Source organism: Sturnira hondurensis, unplaced genomic scaffold (genome assembly GCF_014824575.4).
Source record: "Sturnira hondurensis isolate 20B ecotype Veracruz unplaced genomic scaffold, ASM1482457v3 Scaffold0004136, whole genome shotgun sequence".
Lineage (NCBI taxonomy): Eukaryota > Metazoa > Chordata > Mammalia > Chiroptera > Phyllostomidae > Sturnira > Sturnira hondurensis.
This window is the reverse complement of record NW_028076767.1, coordinates 35,759,554-35,784,453: the sequence shown is the minus strand read 5'-3', so window position 1 is coordinate 35,784,453 and position 24,900 is coordinate 35,759,554. Positions and strand designations below refer to the sequence as shown.

Genomic DNA, 24,900 nt, shown 5'->3' with positions numbered 1-24,900 from the left:
AGAACTAGTAAAGAAGAAGAAGAATGAACTATGGGTACATACCACAACATGGATCAGTCTAAGGGACTGTGAACAAACCTGGTCACAAAATTCTACATACTGTATACTGTATACATCTATTGATGTGACATTCTAGGAAAGGTAAAACTATAGTGACAGAAAGTAGATAAATTAGGGTTGGGGAGAGGAGATTAACTGCAAAGAAACACAAGAAAACCCTTTTGGGATAGTAGAAAATGTTCTATATCATAATTGTGGTGGTACAGGACTATACAAAATTTTTGTAAATTTATCAAATCGTACACTTCAAAATGGTGAATTTTATTTTAAATAAATTACACCTCAATAAAGCTGATTAAAACATATAAAAAGGAATATAATAACTGGATACATTGACGAGATGATGAATACACTTTCAGGAACGAAAACATTGGCTTTTAAGATTGTGTGGATGGTACTTTTGGCCATGCTAACATTTCTGATAACTGTCGATTGCATAATCAAAAAGTGCTGCCTCTCAGTAACTTAAAGTGAAGGTAATGTACTTTAGAAAAGGATGGTAAAGACTGATATCAAGGAGTTGAACCAAATTTTAATGAAACATGAGGGTGGATAAAGGAATCATTTGAAAGCTAATCTATTTTATTGTGTGATTTTAAATACCTGTAGCTAAAATAATAAATATTTTAAATGGCCATTTGATTGTGTGTGTGCGCATTACATACTGTTGAGTCAGCTCTGACTTCTGAATGATGTGATGTCCGCAATGTCCTATCCTCAACAGCCCTGCTCAACAGCCCTACTCAGTCAGCTCTGTAGACTGAAGCCTATGGCTTCTTTTATGGGGTCACTCCATCTCATGTTTGGTCTTCCTTTTTTCCTGCTGCCTTCTATTTTTCCCAGCATTATTGTCTTTTCCAAAGAACTTTGCCTTCTCATGATGTACTTGAAGTAGGACAGCTTCAGTTTTATCATTTGTTACTTCCAGTGATGTTTCAAGGCTTAATTTGCTCTAGACCCACTTGTTGGTCCTTGTGGTGGTCCACGATATTCATAGGGCTCACCTCCAACACTACATTTCTTTTTGTTTTCCTATCAGCCTTTATTGTCCAGCTTTCATATTGGTACACAGTAATTGGGTATGTGAGGGTGTGAATGATCTTAACCTTGGTCTCTAATGGCACATCTTTGCTCTTCTTGATGACCTTACTTATTCTTCCATTGCTGCCTTTCCAAGTTTTAGTCTACTCTTGATTTCTTGCCTGAAGTCTCCATTTGAATTGATGACTGAACCAAAATGAGAAAAATCTTGAACAGTTTGGGTATCTAAAATGTCTGTGTTAAAGTTGAGTATTTCTCCTATGTTCATGAGTTTGGTCTTGATGTTCAAATGTATTCCTACTTTGGCACCTTTCTTCTTTTGATTTCATTGGAAGACATTTCAAATTATTGCTACTTTCTGCTAGTGACATGGTGTCATCTGCGTTAGTTGATGTTTTTTCCACTAGTTTTTATTCTTCCTTCCTCTGAGTCTAGCACAGATTTTCATCTATGTTCTGTGTACAGATTAACCAAATAGGGAAATAAAATGCACACTTGTCTGACACTTTCGCCTATGGGAAACGATCTGTCCTTTTATATTCTGTCCTGGCAGTGTTTCTTGTCCACAGTACGGGTTGTGCATTAGGACAGTCAAGGGCTGAGGTACACCCATTTCTTTCAGAGCAACCCAGAGTATATCATGATGCGCACAGTCAAAGCTTTTACTGTCATCATAAAATATAAACTAACTTGCATCTGTTCAACATTCCTAAAATTTGGTATACTTAATTTTTCCTGGGAAAAACTTTTTTTCCCTTTTTGGGAAGTGGAGGATTGCCTATTCAGGCAATGCATAGAGCTTTTTGTTCTACCCAGTTAAGAAGAACTGTCTTTAGTTCTGTACATGTTTCTCTATTGCCTTTAACCATTTTCATATCTGTAAATTTAGTTAGGTAGCATCTTATTTATTCTTTTTACCCTTATCACAGTCTATAGTGCCAGACTTCTGATGTACATAAAATAAGAAATTAATGGATAGGTCAAAATATCTTTTAATAAATAATCAGTCTTTTTTAAAATCAAGATTTTATTTATTTATTTTTAGAGAGAGGGGGAAGGGAGGGAGAAAGAGAAGAAGAGAATCATCAATATGTGGTTGCCTCTCATGCGCCCCCAATTGAGGACTTGGCCCGCAACCCAGGCAGATGCCCTGACTGGGGATCAAGCAGGTAGGACCCTTTGGTTTGTGGGCCAGCACTCAATCCATGGAACTACAACGGCCAGGGCTTAAGAATCAGTCTTGTGCCATGATGTGTTTTATCATGCTTAACATTTATTCAACAAACATTTATTAAATATTTTGTGGAAAGCATTATATTAGCTGCTTTGGGACATTAAAAAATGCTGTAGCATCTAAACAAGTTTAGAATAAAATATAATCTCTGTGTAGTATAAGGTATAATATAAAGGAGCTTTCAGTAGGATCATAGGTTAAAAGTACCAGAAAAACTGTTCAGTCTGATGACAAAGGAAAGTACTTTTTAGCATCTGTAATATTCAGAATAATCATAATCTAAATGTCATTTAACAAAACAGTTTCTGGGATTTTTTAATAAGCTTATGCTTAATTGTCATATTGTAGGTTGATCAGAAGAGTTGTACTGTGCAGTGTGTGAAATTATCTCAAAAGAGTGGAAGACTTGAATTTTCGTTAGTATTCTCTTGAAGGTTCCTTCTGAGGCTTCAGCGAATTTTCTTTTCTGTGAAGAAATACAATGAACAGTTATGCTTCAAAGATTCACTGGCATTTTTTTCTTCTCAAAGTAGATTTTAGTGCTCATGTAGAGTATCAAATAGCACTTGAGACAGAACCCTTAACCTCTCCATCTAGGGGCACTGAGTCTAAATAGAAGCATGGTATGAAATATTTTTTGCATAGATCAGTATAATTCAATAGAGTTTTTAAGATGGAGATCAAGGTTTTCTGGGAGTGCTTTGAGACACTGATTCTTAATACTATAAATTCTGATAAGCCTTTGTCAAGTAAAATGATATTCATGACTGATGCTTTCATATGGTGACTTAAATGATAACCAAGCCTTGGACATGAAGCACTGTGGTCTGGAAGAGCATTGGAATGTAAGGCCACAAGACCTCAACTCCACCATCACAAAGTAGGGGGGTCACCTGGGCAGATCTTAGTATGGTTGACTTAGTATTATAGTGGAGCTTATCCTTTAGGAAATAGAAGGCGACCATAAATGAGAGACTGAAGCCTCCTGCTACATTTGCCAAAACTAAGAACTTTGTATTGGTCAGTTACTGTTAAGCTCTAGGCTTTATTCAGATTTACCATTTTTTCACTGATATTTTTTTCTGAAACATATTTTAAGTTTTCCATGTATTTGAAAATTAATGTTTGCCTGTCGTAATGAAATGGTATGTACTGAAATCACTCAGTCTTTTCTTGTTAACTCTAGGCAGTTGTCCTGAAAGATGTTAACATTCTGTGCCTTCAGGAATTACTTGAATTTTATGTTTTCTGCCTTGACCTCAAGCTGCTGTTCTCTTCTTCTAGTTGGGCCTTCATTAGTGTAAACTAACCAGAAAGCCAAACACCACTGTGTACTAGATATGTTGAAAAAAGAGGAGGAAGTTACTTTCACCATTAAGGAGAGCCTTCTGTTTATTAATGAATTCAGATCACTTGAATTCGATTATCTTCAGATAATCGTTATATCTGAAGATTAAAGTTATTTTTGTGTTCATTCTGTCATTTCCTGTTCTTCCTTCACATCAGATCTCTCCCTCCCTGCAGTCACTTCGAATTGTGGCTGCATATTATATTACCTGGGAAGCGTTTAGACATCTCTAAATTCAAAGCACGCTCCACACTGATTAAACCACCATCTCTTTGTTGGAGAGTGAAATGTCTAGGATCTGGGAATCCATAATTTTTAAAGCTCCGCACATGATCTACCTGGCGGCCAAGGGTGTTACCCCATGGTTTCAGATAGAGTCATGGCACCAGTGAGGGCAATGTCCACTTCAGTTTCCAGCACAGATGTGCAGCACAAAAAGTAGACACACAAATCAGTAATGAATGAATGAATTTATTTCTATTTTTGCCATTGACTCTAATGTGGAAAGTATGTAAAGTAGTATATTTTGTATATTGTAAAAGATCAAATATATTTTTCAGATTCATTGTGAATTTATATGCTCAAAAAGGCACAGTATGGATTAATAAGCATTACCAGTTTCCACCAGACTTCACAAGGTCTTAAATTTACCAAAAAGAGGTTAGCCTTGGGGGGAGGAGAATAAGAAGATAAGATGATTGTGAACTGCTAGTAGATAGCTAGACCTGCCTTTTTAGTTAGTAGAATTATTTTCCTGTATTGTTTCCTAAGCTGTCTTCTTTCCCTTATTATCTTTTCTTTCTAGTAAGTTGTAAACTCCTAATTATGCCTTCAGCCTACAGAAATAATGGCTTTTTTCAAAGCACTCAGGAATACTACCTGTCCACTTATAAAACAGTTGTTTGAAGTTTGGAAAGAAATACAGAGATATGCTTCAGATTGTGTTCTGTCTAGATAGACACACTGTCTGCCTGTGTGCTAGCCATAAGATTTTAGGGGAAGCTACTTAATTTCTATGAGCCTTGGTTTGCTCATCTGTGAAGCTGAGATAAATACCTATCTTACAGTATTACTGTGAGGATTAAATGAGATAGATACATGGCACTTACCAGGGTAACTCCTGGTAACATGTAAGTAGGTGCCTAATCATTGCAAATGGTTGCCGTTGTTTCTGCAGCTGCCATTCTAGTCGGAACGCGTATAATACAACCTTCTCAATACAAAGGTTGCTCAGGTATTCAGTCTAGTTCACACATGTTCATTTAGACTGTGGTTTACTTAATGAAATTAAATTTGTTCTCGTATTCCAGGAATATTCCAAAATCTCTACCACCATTGACAACCCTATCAAAGTGAACAGCTAATGATAAATAAGATTACCTTTCCCTCCTTCCTGTTTTCCAAGAAAGATATAACTCAATAGGTTCAGCTGAAAGAGCATAGTGGGAACTAGGAGGAAAAAGGGTGATGGGTGTTTGAATTAGCAATTTGAAGTGGAGGGTAGGTATTCTTGATGTCTTGGTTAGTAAGGGACAAGTCAGGGGTCTGCAAATTACACAGTACCTCATTTAAAGTTATAATGGAAAGGTTTAAAATGACTCTTTGTGACCCATCGTTGAAACCAGCATTTATATTAGTGGTTAAAATGTGTACGAAATTACAAAGTACCTGACTTTAAAACAAATTTTTGGACCATACCCCTTTGTAAGTTGGAAACTATTTTTATAAACCAGTGCGTAAAGAAACATTTAATACTTCTTGCTTTAATATATAAACATTTACTTGCTCTAAACTTTATATGCATTTTTTCTAATTAGTGCACTTTATTTCTTAGAGTATTTTTAGATTCACAGCAGAATTGAGCAGAAAGTGTAAAGAGTTCCTGTATATCTGCTGTGCCTGCGTGCACCATCTCCCACTGCCAGTACCCCGCACCACGGCCACGCTTGTTACAGTGGATGAAGCTACATTTGACACATTACTGTCACTCGAAGTCTGTAGTTTACATTAGGGTTGGCTCTTGGTGTTCTATATTCTTTGGGTTTTGACAAATGTATAATGAGATACATTCACTCTTATGCAGTCTTCACACTGTCCTAAAGATCCTCTGTGTGTGGCCTGTTAACCCCTCCCTCCCCCCAAAACGCTAGCATCTACTGGTTTTTATTTTTTTTTTCTACCGACTCGATAGTTTTGCCTTTTTAACCATGTTGTGTGGTTGGAATCGGACAAAATGTAGACTTTTTAGATTGGTTTCTTCCCTTAGTAATGAATTAAGATTCCCATTTGTTTTCATGACATGATAGCTCATTTGTTTGAGTGCCGAATAACGTTCTGTCAGCTGTATGTACCAGTTTATTTACCCATTTGCCTACTAAAAGACATCTTGGTTGCTTCCAACGTTTGGCCATTATGAAGCTGCAATAAATGTGTGTAGGTTTTTGTATGGACATAAGCTTTTAATTCATAAAATATCAAGGAGAACAATTGTTGGATAGTATGGTAAGAGTATCTGTAGTTTTGTAAGAAACTGTCAAACTGTCTTCCAAAGTGGAAGTACTATTTTGCATTCCCTGTAGCAATGAATGAGAGTTCCTGTTGTTACCACATGCTCCAGAATGTGTTGGTTGTCATTGTTTTGAATTTGGGCTATTCTAATAGGTATGTAGTGGTATCTCATTCTTGTTTTAATTCTCAGTTTTTTAATAACGTATCTTAGTTTGTTTGGACTGCTCTAACAGAGTACCCTAATAAACTTAGTTGCTTATAAGCAACAGATTTTTTTTTCCTCACAGTTGTGGAGACTGCGAAGTTCAGCCAAGATTTGTTTTCTGGTTAAAACCTGCTTTCAGAGATGGCTATCTTCTTTTGTGTTTCTTCCATAACAGAAGGGGCAAGGGAGCTCTGGGGGTCTCTTTTATAAGGGTACTAATTTAATTCATGGGGGCTGTATCCTCACGACCTAATCACTGTCCAGAGGTTCACCTCCTAATAGCATCACATTGGGGATTAGGATTTTCACATCAATTTTGGAGGCGTGGAAAAATTAAGTTCATACTAACATAGAATGTTGAACATCTTTTCATGTGCTTATTTGTTGTCTTATATCTTCTTTGGTGAGGTATTTGTTCAGTTCTTTTGTCCACTTTTAGATTGGGTTGTTCATTTGCTTACTGGGTTTTAAGAGTTTGGGTTTTTGTGTATCTTGGATAATAGTCCTTTTATCAGATATACAAAGGATCATACTAGAATACTATATGCCAGCAATTCAATAACCTAGGAGAAATGGATAAATTCCTAGAAATAAACCTGTCTAGATTAAATCATGAAGAATTGGAAAATCTAAATAGACCAATCAGCAGTGAAGAAATTGAAATGACCATCAAAAACCACTTAAAAAATAAAATACAGGACCAGGTGGCCTCACTAGTGAATTCTACCAAACATTCAGAGATTTGAAACCTGTCTTTCTCAAACACTTCCAAAAAGTAGAAGAAGAGGCAATATTTCCTAACACATTTTATGAAGTCAACATAACCCTGATAACAAAACCTGGAGAGGATAACCCTCCCAAAAAGAAAACTACAGACCAGTCTGTCTGATGAATGCAGATGCAGAAATTCTAAGCAAAATACTAGCAAATTGAATACAGTACATTAAGAAATAATACATCGTGGTCAAGTTACATTCCAGGGATACAATGATAGTTCAACATATGCAAATTGATCACTGTAATACACCACATTAACAAAAGAAAGGATAAAAAATCACATGATCTTATCAATAGACTCAGAAAAGGTTACCCTAACTGGTGTAGCTCAGTTGGTTGGATGTTGTCCTGTAGAGTGAAAGGTCCCTGGTCTGATTTATGGTGAGGGCACATGCCTGGGTTGTGGGCCTGCTCCCAGGCAAGGCCATGTGCAAGAGACATTTGATTGATGTGTCTCTCACACATCGATGTTTCCCTCCTCTTTCTCCCCACCCCCACAGAATAAAATTAATTAATTAATTAAATCTTTAAAATATAGATGTAGAAAAAGGATTTGATAAGATACAGCATCCATTTGTGATTAAAACACTCAATCAAATAGGAATAGAAGAAAAGTACCTCAACATAATACAGGCCATATATGACAAACCAATATCATATAATATCATATTCCAATATGACATCATATCATACTCAAAAGTGAAAAACTGAAAGCTTTTCTTCTAAAATAAAAGCAAGACAAGGATGCCCACTCTCATCTCTCTTATTCAACATGATGCTGGAAGTCCTAGCCAGAGCATTCAAGCAAGAGAAAGCATTTTATTTAAATGCATATAAGTTGAGAAGAAGTATGTGTCAGTTTTTGCAGATGACATGATTTTGTACATAGAACACCCTAAATACTCCACTGAAAAACTATCAGAAATAATAAATACATTCAAGTTGCAGAATACAAAAATCAAAGTACACAAATCCACAGGCTATCTTAAATATTAACAATGAAACTTCAAAAAAAATTAAAAATAATTCCTTTTTGCATTTGCAACCAAAAGAATCAGATATCTAGGAATAAATTTAACAAAGGATGTGAAAGATGTATATACCAAATATTACAGGACATTCCTAAAAGAGATTGAAAAAGATACAACGAAATGGAAAGATGTTCTGTGTTCATGAATTGAAAGAGTCAACATAGTTTAAATGGTCATATTACCCAAAGAAATAGATATACAGGTCTAATGCAATCCCCATCAAAATCCCAATGTCATTTTTTTAAAGAAATGTAATAAAAAATCATCATTTGTATGCAATCATGAAAAACCACAAATAGCCAAAGCAATCCTGAGAAAAAAGAATGAAACCCGAGATATCAAACTACCTGACCTCAAGTTATACTGTTGAGCTATGATAATCAAAACAGCAAAAAAACACGCACAAAGATTATTGGAACTCAGAATTGAGAGCCCAGAAATAAAAACACATGTATATGGGCAAATAATTTTTGACAAAGGAGGCAAAAACACATAGTGGAGAAAAGATAGCCTCCTCCATAAATGATGCTGAGAAAAATGGAAAGCCACATGCATAAGAATGAAACTAGATTAGTTTGTCCCCATGCACAAAAATATAATTCAAAATAGATTGAAGACCTAAATACAAGATCTGGAACAATAAATTACAAAGAAGAAAACATAGGTACTAAACTTATTACACTTATTTTACTTGAGAACATTTTGTGAAAGGCAAGGGAAGTTAAGGCAAAAATAAACAAATAGAACCCTATCAAATGAGAAAGCTACACAGCAAAAGAAACTGATAACCAAACAGAAATAGCAGTGACAGAATAGGAGATGATTTTTGCAAATAATGGCTCCAAAAAGGGTTAATATCCAAAATATATAAAGAACTCATAAAACTCAACATCAAACAAACAATCCAATTAAGAAATGGGCAGAGGACCTGGACAGACACCTCTCCCAAGATGTACAAATGGCCAACAGATATGTGAAAAGATGCTCAACTTAACTTCACTAGCTGTGAGGGAAATGCAAATCAAAACTATAATGAGATACCACCTCACACCTGTTAGAATGGCTGTTTATCAACAAGATAAGTAATAACAAGTGTTGGAGAGGTTATGGAGGAAAGGAAACCCTCATTCATTGCTGGCGGGAAGGTACACTGGTAAATCGTCTATGGAAAATAGTCTGGCAGTGCCTCAACAGATGAAGAGGTGAGTTACCATACAGCTCAGCAATCCCTGTCCTAAGTATCCAATTGAAAAACTCAAAAACATGTATTTACAAAGATATATGCCACCCTTATGTTTGTTCATTGCAGCATTATTCACAGTGGCCAACCACACATGGAGTCAAAGTGTCCTTCGATAGAGGGTTGATAAAGAAGATATGGTACATATATATACAATGGAATACTACTCATCCATAAGAATAGGTACTGCCATTTGCAACATAAATGGACCTTGAGAATCAGTGAAATAAGTTAGGAAAAGCTAAGAACCATATGGTTTCACTCATAGGTGGGATATAAAACTGATACTCGTGGACACAGAGAGTAGTGTGATGGTTACCAGAGGGAAGGAGGGGGCGTGTAGTGGGAGTGGATCACCTAATGTATGGCAGCAGGGTATGGTTTGAGTCAGGTGATGGGCAACACAGTGCAGTATGCAGACCTTGTGTCATAGCAATGTGCAGTTGGAACCTATATGATCCTAGTAACCAGTGTCACCCCCATACATTTATCTTTTAAAAGGGCTCGATATATATTGGATAACAGCCCTTTATCAGATGTTTCTTTTGCAAATATTTTTCTCCCAGACTGTCGCTTGTCTCTTCTCACTCTCTGACACTCTTTTGCAGAGCCAATTTTAACTTTAATGAAATGAAATCAATTATTTCTTTAACGAATCATGGCTCTGGTGTTGTATGTAAAATATTGTCACCATACCCAGGGTCATTTAGGTTTTCTTCTATGTTTTCTTGTAGGAGTTTTATAGCTTCGCATTGTATTTTAGGTCTTTGATCCATTTTGAGTTAACATTTGTGAAGTGTGTAAATTTGTGTCTGAATTTTCTTTTTATACACGTGGATGTCCAGTTGTTCCAGCACATGTTTTTGAAAAGACTGTATTTTCTCCATTGTATTGCCTTTTTTCCTTGTCAAAGGTCACTTTTGACTTCATTCATGTGGGGTCTGTTTCTGTTCTTTTTTCTGTTCAATTGATATATTTGTATACTCTTTTGTCAAGACCATGATGCTCTCTTGACTACTGTTACTTTATAGTAAGTCCTGAAGTTGAGTCGTGCCAGCTCTCTGACTTTGTTCTCCATCAGTATTGTGCTGGCTATTCCAGTTCTTTTTCCTCCCCATATAAACTCTAGAATCAATTTGTTGATATACACAAAATAACTTGATGGGATTTTGGTGGGGGTGGCATTGAATTTATAGGTCAAGTTGACAGTACTGACTCTTCTTACCCATGAACATAGAGTGTCTATTTATTTATTTAGTTCTTTGATCTTACTTGCACTTTTAATAGATTTTTGTGTCACTATATAGCACTTTAAAATTTATTTATTTCTTTTTCTTTTTTTTTCTTTTTTTAAATATATTTTATTGATTATACCATTACAGTTGTTCTATTCCCCCCTTCATTCCCCTCCACCTGCACACTCCCTCCCCCACCATTCTCCCCACCTTAGTTTATAACCACGTGTCTCAACTTCTTTAGATTCTATATTTCCCCCACTATTCTCGCCCTCCCCCTATCTATTTTCTACCTACCATCTATGCTATTTTCTGTGCCTTCTCCCCCCTTCTCCTCCTCCCACCCCCCTGTTTCTAACCCTCCATGTGTTCTTCATTTCTATGGTTCCACTCCTGATCTAGCTGTCCTCTTGGTTTGCTTTTGTTTTAGGTGTGGTTGTTAATAACTGTGAGTTTGCTGTCCTTTCACTATTAATATTTTTCATCATCTTTTTCTTATATAACTCCATTTAGCATTTCATATAATAAGGGCTTGGTGATGATGAACTCCTTGAACTTGACCTTATCTGAGAAGCACTTTATCTGTCCTTCCATTCTAAATGAAAGTTTTGCTGGATAAAGCAATCTTGGCTGTAGGTCTTTGGATTTCATGACTTGGAATACTTCTTTCCAGCCCCTTCTTGCCTGTAAGGTCTCTTTTGAGAAATCCGCTGACAGTCTGATGGGTACTCCTTTGTAGGTGACTGTCCCCTTATCCCTTGCTGCTTCTAGGATTCTCTCCTTCATTTTAGTCTTGGCTAATGTAATTATGATGTGCCTTGGTGTGTTCCTTCTTGGGTCCAACTTCTTTGGCACTCTCTGAGCTTCCTGGATTTCCTGGAAGTCTATTTCCTTTGACAGACTGGGGAAGTTCTCCTTTATTATTTGTTCAAATACGTTTTCCACTCGTGGCTGTTTCTTTTCCCCTTCTGGTACCCCTATAATCTGGATGTTGGAACGTTTAAAGATGCCCTGGAGGTTCCTAAGCCTCTCCCCATTTTTTTGAATTCTCATTTCTTCATTCCTGTTCGGATGTTTTGTTCTTCCTTCTGGTCCTGCCCCACACCCCGACTGGTTCCGGGCTGCCTGTGCACCTAGGTCGGGGGATCTGTCCTGCCCGACCCAGCTCCGCTGCTGGCCCCGCCTCTCTTACCATCCCCGTTGAACAGTTCGTAGTTGTCGGACTTCCGTTTTCTGGAAGAAAACGTAGAATTCCGTTTTCTGGTCTTAGGGTGTGTCCTAGTTCTCCAAAACTTTTGTTGTATTCAAACTTGGTTGTGGGAGAAGGCACAGTGTTTCCACCTATGCCTCCATCTTGGCGGAAGTCAGCACTTTAAAATTTAGTCAGAGTAAAGTCTTTTGATGTTATACCAATATGGCATCTTAGCAAAATATGGCTCCTTTATTTTTGTAGCCATAAAATTAAACTGATTCTTAAATAAGAATATTGTATAGTAAGATTTTTAAAATTTTAGATTTATACTACACACATAGGAATTTATAACAATTTAAAGTAGGACTCTCAACACATACCACTTTTCATAGTTATGTCAAGTCCAACTTAAGCCTTTGTTACAGTCTTTTCTCCATGAATTTGGTTCAGCTCATTTTAAGATAAGACTTTTTGCCATAGGGTTAAAAAGAATGCAGAATTTAGTATAAATCTTTGCATATTTGTCTTAGTATGGAATTAAAAGTTGTATGTGTTAAAAGCATCTGTTTGTCAATTGAATCCATTATTAAAATAAGCATTTGAAAGTTCTTATAAGGAATCATTGCAGTGCTGGAAAAGTAGAGTACTCATGATTTTTGCAGTAACAGTAATAGCTAAAAAAATATGAAAGTGATGAGAAATTGTTTTTTTTTAAGCTATCGGTCCTTATGCTGCTAATGTCTATAATAGTGTCACTTGTTAGCATCAAGAGCAGCTAGTAACGGAAAGTTACTAGGTGCAAGTATGTCACTGTCTAAACTTCCTATGTTGTTCTGTGGAGAAGATAAAATAGCTTATGGGAAATGCAATATTTAAAATAAGGAAATCAGTGTTTGCAGGGGAAAAAAACAGTAGAATAAGAGTACTTCTCATTTTCTTAATATTATTTTAGACAAAAAATTGAGTACTCAATTATGGAATTTACCAGTTCATCCATTTTTTGGCATTACTTCATCTTGAAGTTTCAATAAGCAAAGCTCCTAACATTTTTGTCTCTGCTTTTCCATATCGCAACTATTTTACTTTTGCCGTGTGAATGAAGTAAATTGCTATATAAATGAACCCTTTCTTATGAAGGGAATATAAGGAAAAGCTCCATTTCCTCTCCTCTCCTCCATCCCTTTCTCCTGTGTGTCTCCTTCCCTCTCCCCTTTCCCATTCTTCCTCCCCTCCTCCCCTTCCCTCTTCTCCCCTTCCCCATTAAACTTGCATTGTAAAATCTCCCTTTCTTCTCTTAGTCAAATCCCACAACTCTTCAGTTACTTTGAGTTATTAAAGTACTTACAAGTTTTAGGATGTAAAAAGCCCAGTTCATTCCTTCTAACCTTACAGAGCTTATAGGCTAGTGGGGGCAGACAATAAGTAACATATTGAAGAAATAGATGAGATATATAATATGTTATAGAGTGATAGATGCTATGGAGAAAAAGTAGGAAGGAAAATGTGAAATGTGGGGATTATGCGTGATGGAGGAAACTATGTAGATATCATCATTCAGGCAGAGACACAACTGGTACAGAGGCCTTGAGGTGAAAGTGTACATTCTGTGTTGGAGAAACAGGTTACTCAACTAGTTGAACTAGGAGAACAGGAACAAATAAGAAAGGTGGTGGGGTTGTAACGGCAAATTGTGTAGTGCATGGTAGGGTCATAAAACTTGGACTTTAACACAGAATAAGAAGGCAAGCCTTTGGAGGGTTTTGACCAGAGTTATATGATCTGATTTACTTTTTAACTACCACTCTGTCTGGTTGTCATATTGAGAAAAGACTACTGTGGTGGCCCTAGGGTCAAAGGTGGAAACAGGTAGGCTACTGCAGTTAACCATGCAGAGGATACTGGTGTTTTTGAATCAAGATTGACTGGTAGGAGTAGGGAGTGTTAGAATTTTGGATATGTTTTGAAGATAAACCCAGTAAAATTTGCTGATGAACTGGATGTGGGGTAGAAAGAATGTTGTAGAGGATTAGATCCTAAGGCTTTTATACCAACAAACTGGAAGGAAGACTGGAGTAGCCATTAGATGAAATAGGGAAGATTGTAGGAGGAACTCAATGTGGGATGTGTTAAACTTGAGGCACTTTTCATAGTTATTAAATATAAAGACTGTTGAGTAATAATTTTGATGTATAGTCTGGAATTCAGGGTAGGAAATCTAGGCTGGAGATACAGATTCGGGAATTAAGAGCTTATTGGCACTATTAGAAGCCATAAAAGTACATGAGCTCACCAAAAGACAAGTTGTAGATAGAAAAGAAAAGAAGTCCAAGAACTGAGCTCTTGAGAACTGGCAATATTTAGAAGTTAAGGAGAAAAGGAAGAGCAATAGTAATTGAAAAGGAGAGGCTAGGAAAGTTAGGTGGAAAACCATTAGATTATTCTAGCAACAAAATATGAGAAAGTATATTGAAGAGGAAGAAGTGATCAACTGTGTTAAATGTTGCTGGACCAGGCAAATAAGATGATTTGAGAAATGAGCATTGGGTCTAGTGATGATGTCATTGTGACTTTGGATGACAGCTGTTCAATGGAGTGATGGGAGGAGTAAAAGCTTGTTGAGATTGAGACATTGAGGTGGGAGCACGAAGGGGTAGAGGAATAGAGGTTTGTTTTTACTAACATTGAGGAAATGGCACTTTGTAGTTCTTATGGTTCACAAGATAGGTAAAAAAATAGATAATCCAGAATGGAGTTTAGAATAGCTGGAGATTTGTGCTTAAAAAAAAAAAAGACAGAGATTGAAAACTTGTAAATAGTATCTATCTTGAGATTGTTGGCATTTATCACCCATTTTCTACCCAGCTGTGAAGCCTCATTGGCAGATCAGCTGCTAGACTGTAAAATGCTTTGTTTGAGTTTGGATGGAATCACTTCTATACCTAATGCCTTCTCTCCGTCCTTTCCCTTTCCCTCCTTTAAAAAAAAAAAAAGGGTCTGACTAGAGGATGACGCCTTTGTGAGGAGGAAAAAGAGCCACTTATTCCAAGTAAGGCAGCTAACACGGGGCTGAGTTTTAGCCCTTACTTACCTTAAGTGAGATGTCCTTTGAACAGTGAAGGAGTCACTGCTGTAAGCTGCAGCCCTCCTCAGTCTATTCCATGGCAAAGGGAAAGTCATATTGAATATTCTGCTGTAATAAATATCTCTTTTATCCTGTGGCAAAATAGCATGATAAATGAAAAGAACAAATTCAGAAACCAAGAGTTTAATATGGGAATCTCAGCTCTTCTACCAGCTGGCAAAAGGTAGTTAAAATGGATCATTTGGTTTCTGTGCCTTGATTTCTTCAGGAATAAAGGGTCAGGTTTGCCCTCAACCAAATCCTTTCCCATCTGAAATTCTGTGATTCATTAAAATATAGTAATCTACAACTTAACTTCTATTCAACCATGTGAGGCATAACATAGTTCTGCTAAGGACCAAAAAATACCACTCAGGAAATTTGACTTCGTGCATTCTCACATAGATAATTATTTGCAAAATTTGACTGCAGATTAAATTTGATGTAGCAAAACTTAAGTTTTAAGAGGACATAAAGGAAAACCGAAATACAGACTAGTTCATAGACTTTGTCCAAATTCTCTCTGCGTTATTTTGTAGCTGTGGGACATAGGGAAAGTTATCTAATGCTCCAAAACTTAGTTTCCTCATCTACAAGTAGGAATAATAGTACCTACTTCATAGTTTGTAAGGAGGATTAAACAAGTTGTACACTGTGATGCTAGGAACAATGCCCGGCTTATAATAAGGATGAAGTAAACCTTAGCTAACATTACTACTGCTGCTGCTATTACTATTACATGCCATGTAGAGTGTAGAAACATTTTAGTAAAGTAGTTGTCCTATAAAGGTCTCTGACACTATAATTTTATAATGGTTATCTTTAGTCACTAAGGGAAAAGTTGACTGAGAAGAGGGGATGTCGGTGAATCAGGCTTAACTTTTTTTTCTCCACAAAATTGGTACCCTGTTTTGTATGTCTTCAGTTGCAATGAAAATTAAGTTAGGGGATATACTGATTCTCAAATGATGACAGAAGGTGCCATTACTGTAATTAGTTCCAGTTGTTATGATACTTAAAACTTATGAAGTAGTATTGTGTTCAGAAATATATTTTCCCTAAATACGCTAAAGGAATAACATTTTCTTTGTCATCCATAACTTCCTTAAAGATAGATTTTTGAGGCATCCTGTGTTTCGATTATACCATCAAGCTTTCTACATAAAGCCTTTCTATATAAACTTTTTCAGAGCACATATTGGATTATTGATAGTGTCACTTACCTGATGTTTACAGTTTATAGTTTGTTTTACAGAATTATTAAGATATACTTGAAATCATTTTCAGTTATACTGAATGTTGTAATGTAATTATTGTGGTTGATTTATCAATGACGGTTTGCACTAATTTTATATCAAACTTGCAGATCATTTCTAAACTGGTCACTTTAAAAGAAGAAAAACTTTATTATATAATACATTAGCTTAGAAAGTCAAGGTAATTAATGATGTAAAGGTTAGAGGAAAATGGAAGTCTGTAAGGTAAATTTGAAGAATTTTAAGGAGTATCAGATGGACTTTAACTGACAAATAATTGAGAATTTAGATTTTCGGTGAATTAGCTCGTTTGTCTTTTATAAATGAAATGAGTTGCACACCGTGCAGTGTACCTGGGTTTAGTAGCACCTGGCACTCAGACCTTGGTTTCTAAAACCTTCTTGCTGGAAGGAACCAGGGATTCTTGAAGGAATGGCTGATTCCGAGGCAGGGAGCCTAGAGAGTAAGGAAGTGTTCAAAGAAACTGATGGTGGGCTGTCACCAGATGATAGAGACCATTTTGAAGAGGGTCTCACTGGCCAAATCTGGGAAATCTGAGCATCAAAATAATTAAAGGCTATAATGAACTATAAAGCAGCATTATAGTTCATTATAGTTCAGGAAAGCAATGGGAATCCATGAGATCTCACTGGTAGTCTACACATTCATACAAATGGGGCTAAAGAGCCAGCTGGTAAATGTGTTTAGTGGTTCAGTTCCGCCAAGACTCACAAGTGGATCTTAAATCTAGGGGAGAAATGATGAAGACCAGGATATTTGCATGCTCTTAAACTGTTTGTCCAGAGGTTGCCTCTTAGTTGTAGTGGAAAGGTATTGAGTAAGCAGTAGGAGTATTGGACAGCACTTGGTTGGGCATGAAGTTAGCATCATCATTTAGGGACAGGTGAATACCCGGTGCCTCCAGGTGTGATACCTGAGAATAACACATCACCACTTATGTACTATTCTGGCCACTGAGGCACCACCTGTAACTAATCCTGAGGAAACATCAGACAAGTTCAAAATGATGAGCATTCTTTTAGAAAAAGAACTGTGTTTAAAAATGTTAATGTTATAAAAGTCAGAGAAAGGTTGAAAGGCTTTTTTATATTAAGCCTATGAAGGTGCAGGACATAGATGATCCCAAGACTAAATGCTGTATCTGGAGAAAAATTGTAAGTGTTTTTAAGGCATTACTGGATCAGTTGAAAATTTTTTGTAGATCATAGGTTCTAAGTATTATATTGATATTATATTTACTGAGTTGTGGCTGTATCGTACTTGTATTGGAGGTTGTTTAGGAAATGCACACTAAAGTATTTATGGGGAAGGGGTTATGATGGATTCAACTTCACTGTCAAAGGCTCATGAAAAGCGCTTTGTGTACATGTGGGTGTGTGCGTATTCACACACATGTACCTATGGATAGAGAGGGAGGGGCGATAAAGCAAATGGGGCCGAATGGTAACAGAAAGAGATCTGGGTAAAGTTACACGGATGTTCTTTGTTGTGATTTTTCTCTAAGTTTTAAATATTTCCAAATACATTTATATACACGCATGCACTCATTGTAGCTCATTTCTTATTGCTCTAGGTTGCTAATTTAACTTTAATATTTAATTGGTTTAAGATGTTAAAATTCATTGCTTACGGATATACACATTGATTTTTAATTTCTCTTAAATAGTGCTGGGCCTAAAGGAGATAACATTTATGAATGGAGATCGACTATACTTGGTCCACCAGGTTCTGTATATGAAGGTGGTGTGTTTTTTCTGGATATCACATTTTCATCAGATTATCCATTTAAGCCACCAAAGGTAAGAACCTTAGAAGTACATTCTTTAATATTTATCCTTCTCCTCTAGAATCAGTTTATTGTAGCGCTTAAGTGTATATTGGGGTAATAATTTTAATTTCATTGTTTTTGATGGATTGATACAGAAACTCATGCACCAAGAAGTTTAAAACTATGAAAGTAATTGATCTCTGCCTTTTACAAATAACTAATCAGCAAAAGAAGGTTTGTTGATTGTAAATAAAAGTATAAGGGGGACCCCCCCAAAACCCTGGAATTTAAAAAACATGTATTCTTACATTTTAAACTTAAGTCACTTTCAAGGTATTCTCCATTTGATGGAATACACCAATTGAGACGTTTTTTTCCACTGCTCAAAACAGTTTTTGAACTTGTTGGTTTTAATGCTTTTTAGTGCTTCTGTTGTTCTTTTGTTTCACCTATTCCACATTGTCAACATTTTTTCTTTTGAGGACTTTTTTTTAAATCTGGGGAAGCAAAAGAAAATCACTCAGAGTGAGATCGGATGAATAGGGAGGGCGAGGCATGGGGGCATGCCATTTTTGCTTAGAAATTGCTGAACACACAGTGTGGTATGGGCAGGTGCGCTTATAAATCACCCATCATGAAATTGGTGAACATGTTGAAAGAACCTCCAAAAAAATTACACGGAAGCCAAACACAGCCTGTCACAACAATGCCACCTGGTACACTGGTACAAATGGGTTCCTAGAACACTCACCCAGTGGGGGGAAACCTGTACTACAAGGGGCCTGCCCTCCAGAAGATAATTCTGGATTTTTTAGCACCCCCTCCTTGTATACCACTCTGGACATCATTAAAGCAGATGGATTTTTGGTTTTAGATATGAGGGAAAACATCCTATGAACCTTCCTTAGAAACATAAAAAGTAAACCTGTGTGACAGCTTCTAGAAATAAGGGTTAAATAACTTGAGTTTTGTGCTAAGTATTGTGCCTTATCTTTATAGATGAGCCAAGTGTAGAAGAAACGTGGCAAAGAAGAGAGAGACTAATACTATTTAACAAACTTATTTTGCCCTCTCTGTAGGTAGAATGTAGTAATAATGGGAGTCAGGATTGCTAAGTGACTTAATGCCTCCTTGTATCTGAATATGCATTAGATGATAACAGAAGGATTGAGTTGTGCCTTGTAATGAATGGCAATTCTTTTTCAAGTCTTAAACATAAGTTACTTAAATAGAATCCTCCTCTTGACTTCTCATTATAAAATGGTCAGGCTAGCTGGTAAAAACCACAGATAGTCAGCCTGAGCATAATTATTCTTCAATTGATCTTAACCAAAAGGCCTAGAGACAAAGAGCATAATTATTCTTTAGTTACAAAGATTTATGACATGTTAGGGAGAAGTTGGTTACCAAACCCTTAACTATGATGAAGTATTTTCTTTTTCAACGTAGTTCCTTCTGTTCCCAATACTATGTAAAAATATATGCAACAATTTAATTCCTGCAAAAAAAAGAGAAAAAACTCACAGTATATTTATTATCTAAAAAGGTAACAACATTTCCACCTAGTGGTATGTACCTCAAATTGCACCTACCAAGGCTCCATAGCACCTAGAGGTATTTGCTCTCAAATATAGCTATTAGTTTTTTGAGTACTTTACTCTGGTCCCATCAGAATTTAAGATCTTTAAATGATTGTCTTAGTGCTCCCAGTGTCTTGCTAGATCATTCAACTGAAAGGATAAAACCCTCATGTTAATAATAACACAAATAGTATTCACATTCAAATGACATGTTAAATGGCAGTATATCACTGACCAATGTGCATTCAGTGGTTTTCTGTGTGATATAAAATATAAGCTAAATAGCTTATGAATATATAAATAGTGATACTTTTACATGCCTTGTTTTTCATGTTGGAAAAGTGGTTTTAACATGATAGCAAAATTAGCAGAAAAAATTTTTACAAGATTTACTTTTTACCAAATTATATTTGTACACGAGAGAAAAATCTGTTAAAGAAAAGACTTCTTAGGATCTTTTAATTGAAAGAAATTGACTAACATAAGGTTTCAAATTATAGTTCTATATATGATTTATAATAATTGTTTTGGTTAATGTAATGACTTTTAAAATTAACCTAGCATGTTAATTTTTTGCTGATCTCAGTATTTTAGTTTTTTAACCCTTTAATGTTAATTCCTCTTGTCTAAGGTTATTTAGATCTATACCTGGCCATGTGAAAAAGAAATAACATTTCTGCTTTTATCTTAGTGTTAGGTACAATTATTTCTCTACAGTGCTGCTTATTTTTGAAGTTCAGATAAAGTGGTTGAACTTCAAATTATTAATTATATTGTGTTTGTAAACCATGCATATAGTCAGCCGCCAAAACCTTAGCATGTACTATTCCTATATTCTATAGTAGAACTATCCAGTAGAAATATAATGCAAGCTACACATATAATTTGAAATTTTTTAGTAGCTACATTAAAGAAGTAGAAACTTAATTAATTTTAATCATTAACCCAGTATATTGAAAATATTGTCATTTCAGTCATCACTAAATGAGTAGTATTAATGCTATATTTTACATTCCCTTTTTGGTATTAAGTCTTTGAGATCTGATGTGTACTTTACACTTTTAGCCCTGTTTAATTCAGGTAGCCATAGTTCAAGAGCTCTGCATACCTACATAGTGTGTGTGGTATTTGGAGCAGTTCTGGACGGGCAGGGTCGGCTCCCCCCTCACTCCTGCGAGACCAGTGGTTTCTTCCTTTTAGACCAGTGGCTCCTTTTTTGTTTCTAATTTTTCATTCTCATCAGAAAAATAATTTTGAGAGCTTTCAATATTTTCTTCTGCACTCCACTTGGGAGATCACAGTACACTGCTATTTCCAAGAGCTCAGAAACTGTCTTTTTTTTCCCCCTCTGCAACTCCAAATTAAAATCTAACCACTCAATGTTTGTGATTGTTTTGAACTTAACAATATTTGTTCCTATGATTTATCATCTTTTTTCACACATCTCGGACATACTAGCTTTCTTTTCCTTTATTCAGTAGCTTAAAACCTTGTTTGTTTTGTTTTACTTTCTTGTTTAACAAGACAGTGAGGCAGTTGTAGAAATAAAAGACTAGGAAATAGGCTGGTGATTTTACCAACCTTCCTCTAAATTGTTCTCCAATATCTTCTGACATGTGGCCAGAAATTGGCTGAGCTGACACTGACCTTTTCTACAATAAACTATTGTAACTTTTGTTTTATCTTTAAAAAATTCTTTATCAATTCTTACCTTTGACATCAAAACATTTTTGTTCTTCCTAACTTTCTGTCTTTAGAATGGGTGTTGTGTGCCCAACGTACATGCGTATATGGTGCATACATAACATAGAATGATTATCATTCATTTTGATTAAACTAACCAAATCAGCTACTCACTTTGATTTAAAGTCATTGTAGTTCTTGCTGTACTGGTAAAAACCAGAAAATTCTTTTAACCAAATTAAATAAAACCATTTGATTTTGTTATTACTTAAACCTAGTATTTGATGAGCTGTTTAGTTAAATTATTTGCTATTTAGTGTCATCTGTGATGTTTTACCCTTCATTTTTGCTGCTGAAGGTTTTAGTTGCCAAGAAAGCATTTCATTTTCTTCCTGTGTTTAATGTGACTGCCCATAGGTTACTTTCCGCACCAGAATCTATCACTGCAACATCAACAGTCAGGGAGTCATCTGTCTGGACATCCTAAAAGACAACTGGAGTCCTGCTTTGACTATTTCAAAGGTTTTGCTGTCAATTTGTTCTCTTTTGACAGACTGCAACCCTGGTAAGAAAATACTTATTAACCTAAGTGAAGCTGTAGAAACCAGTGGATTTTCTTGGTTAGCTGAAATGTGCTTTTGAGAAGTGCTGTTGGTGGAAAGATCGGGTGAAATATTTTGTGAGGAAATTATTGATGCCATTTCAATTAGAATAGACCAAAAGTTTCACAGTAAGTTTCTCTTTAGTTTGTTAATGGAATGCTACGCTATACTTATTTTCTTCCTATCATTGACAGGCTGCTTTCTGAATTCTGTACTGTACAAACCACTTCGACAGCAGTAAAGCAATGTCTCCGACCCCAGTGCCTCCATTTCTTCTTTGATGCTGCGGTGTGCTTTACGCAGCCACCTAGTGATGAAGAACTTGTTTCTCTCTTCCTCTTTTGGATTATAGTTAGCTAGTTGTATTGGATGTAGTTAGTAGTAGAGGATACTAAAAGTTGTAGCTGATGAGATAGTTGGACATGGTTATGATTATATTTATATCTAGAAGTAAAGTCATTAGTGCAGAATTTATAACAATTTAAAGAAATGTGTAACTTGCACACATGATCTTTAACATGGGTTGAGTTGAAAAAGTGGTGCTTAAGACAGGATTTTATATGCATTACCTTACTAAGAGGTCACTTTTTAAAAGAAGTTGACTTATTTTTTCTAAAGCTTTGATTAATCACCAGAGGCTATTACTGTTATCTTCAGCCCAGCAGTTGTACATATACCAAAGATGGATGTAGGGATGGTTGGATGGATAGATACTGTAACATCATTTATTAGGTTGGCCAAAAAAGTTCATGCCCCCCACCCCAGTAAGATGGCTCTAGTAGTGTTTAGTTGTCTTTATTTTCATTTGAAACAATTTTGTTAGATTGTATTGTGACAGCTATCATATCAGTGCACATTTTTAAAAAAACTTACCCAAATTGGTGCATTTGTGTGTAACCATTTTAATACTGAAGTTGGAAGAAAATATGCAACTTTTGGGGCACATTAATGCTTTATTATTCAAGAAATGTAAAAATGCAACTAAAAGACACAAAAAAGATTTGTGCAGTGGATAGAGAAGGTGCCATGACTGATCAGACATGTTAAAGGGGTTTGTGAGTTTCATGCTGGAGATTTCTCGCTAGATGATGCTCCCCTGTCGGGTATAGACCAGTTGGAGTTGATAGCAATCAAACTGAGATACTAATTGGGAACAATCAACATTATACCATGTGGGGGATAGCCTATATACTCAAAATGTCCAGACTAATCAGGGTATCGGTGAAATGAAAAGTCTGTCTTTTATTTTAGGAAAAAACTAAACTTTTTAAAAACTAAACTAGAATTTTTAGCCAACACAGTATTACAGCGAGATTGGAAACCACTTGAATGTCATTAATAGAGGATCTACCTATTAAAAACAGTGAGACAGGATTCTGTGAACTGATAGGAAAAGCTCTCTAAGATATATTAAATAAAAAAAGCAAGGCACTAAAATATACATATGTGTAACAATCTATTCTAAATGCATGTACATGTATGTATCTCTGGATAGAAATGCGGCAAATAGCTGACAATCTTTTGCTAGGGGAAAAAAACTTCTGAGTAATAGAAGTATATATCCCAGATTGAATTTCCAGTTCAGAATTCTATTTTTAAGAAACGCTACGTTTTCAAATGGAGATAAAGGTAGTTATTTGAGTCATTTTTGCATGGAATGAAGGAAACATTTAATTCTGAATAGCATTGCATTGTTAGATCTGAGTTTTTATTTTAAAATTGCATTTTTAATGTTTATTTATAAAAAGGCAGAAATATCATCTAGTACACTTTCACTATTGATAAAATGCCATGAGTAAAAAAAACAATTTTTGTATATTAAAGACAGATAAAATTTTGTAAAAATCGTTTATTAACTAACTCTACATTCATTTTTAGTTAACAAGGCCTTTAACAAAATTGAATATTAATATTAAGATGCTGCTAAAAAATTCATGTTTCAGTTGACTAAACTGTTAACACTGTACCTTTTAGACATACAATATCTTTTATCATTCCTTTCACTTTTCCAGCGGATCCTCTGGTTGGAAGCATAGCCACTCAGTATTTGACCAACAGAGCAGAACATGACAGGATAGCCAGACAGTGGACCAAGAGATACGCGACATAATTCACGTAATTTCTATGCAGTGGGAAGGAGCAGAGGCATCTTCTCACTGTGCTGCAAATCTTTATAGCCTTTACAATACGGACTTCTGTGTATATGTTATACTGATTCTACTCTCTGCTTTTATCCTTTGGAGACTGGGAGACTCCCCAAAAAGGTAAATGCTATCAAGAGTAGAACTTTGTAGCTGTAGATTAGTTATGTTTAAAATGCCTACTTGCAAGTCTTGCTTCTTTGGGATATCAAAATGTATTTTGTGATGTACTAAGGATACTGGTCCTGAAGTCTACCAAATATTATAGTGCATTTTAGCCTAATTCATTATCTGTATGAAGTTATAAAAGTAGCCGTAGATGACTAGGAATTATGTCATTTGTATTAAACCCAGATCTATTTCTGAGTATGTGGTTAATGCTGTTGTGGAAAATGTTTTACCTTTTACCTTTGTCAGTTTGTAATGAGAGGATTTCCTTTTGCCCTTTGTAGCTCAGAGAGCACCTGATGTATCATCTCAAACACAATAAACATGCTCCTGAAGGCATAGTTTCCTGTCGTGGTATTTTAAGTGGGTCTTGTTAGGAGGTGTGTCTCAGATGATTGTTGATGAAATAAAAATGCAGATAGGAAGATACTGACTACTAAAGACCAGTACAAATAAGTAAATTCTTAAATAGAAAACATTTGAAATGTTATTAAATGTGTAGAGTTTTTTTCTTTTAAGTTTAAATGAGAGAATATGATGAGGTTAAAAATACAAAACTAGATTTTAAACCACTGGGCTCAAAAACATATAAAGCTCTACTTACGATATATGAGTTAAAAATAATATGAAATCCTGGTTCACTCAGGAGTCTTATACTGTATTGTCTTATGGAACATTTTGTTTCCAAA

General features: G+C 35.7%; 1 protein-coding gene across 5 annotated transcripts in view; it reads left to right on the top strand.

Moving 5' to 3' along the window:
• Positions 1–24,552, top strand: part of UBE2E3 (ubiquitin conjugating enzyme E2 E3) — a 79,371-nt gene extending 54,819 nt beyond the window's left edge. For all 5 annotated transcript variants that reach the window (XM_037044349.1, XM_037044351.1, XM_037044347.1 and 2 more), the window contains 3 exons: positions 17,936–18,068; positions 21,718–21,865; positions 23,915–24,552. In XM_037044349.1, the coding sequence (XP_036900244.1) occupies positions 17,936–18,068; positions 21,718–21,865; positions 23,915–24,012 (379 nt within the window). In that variant the 3' untranslated portion in view covers positions 24,013–24,552. The remainder of the gene's footprint in view (positions 1–17,935; positions 18,069–21,717; positions 21,866–23,914) is intronic.
• The last annotated feature ends 348 nt before the right edge of the window (positions 24,553–24,900 follow it).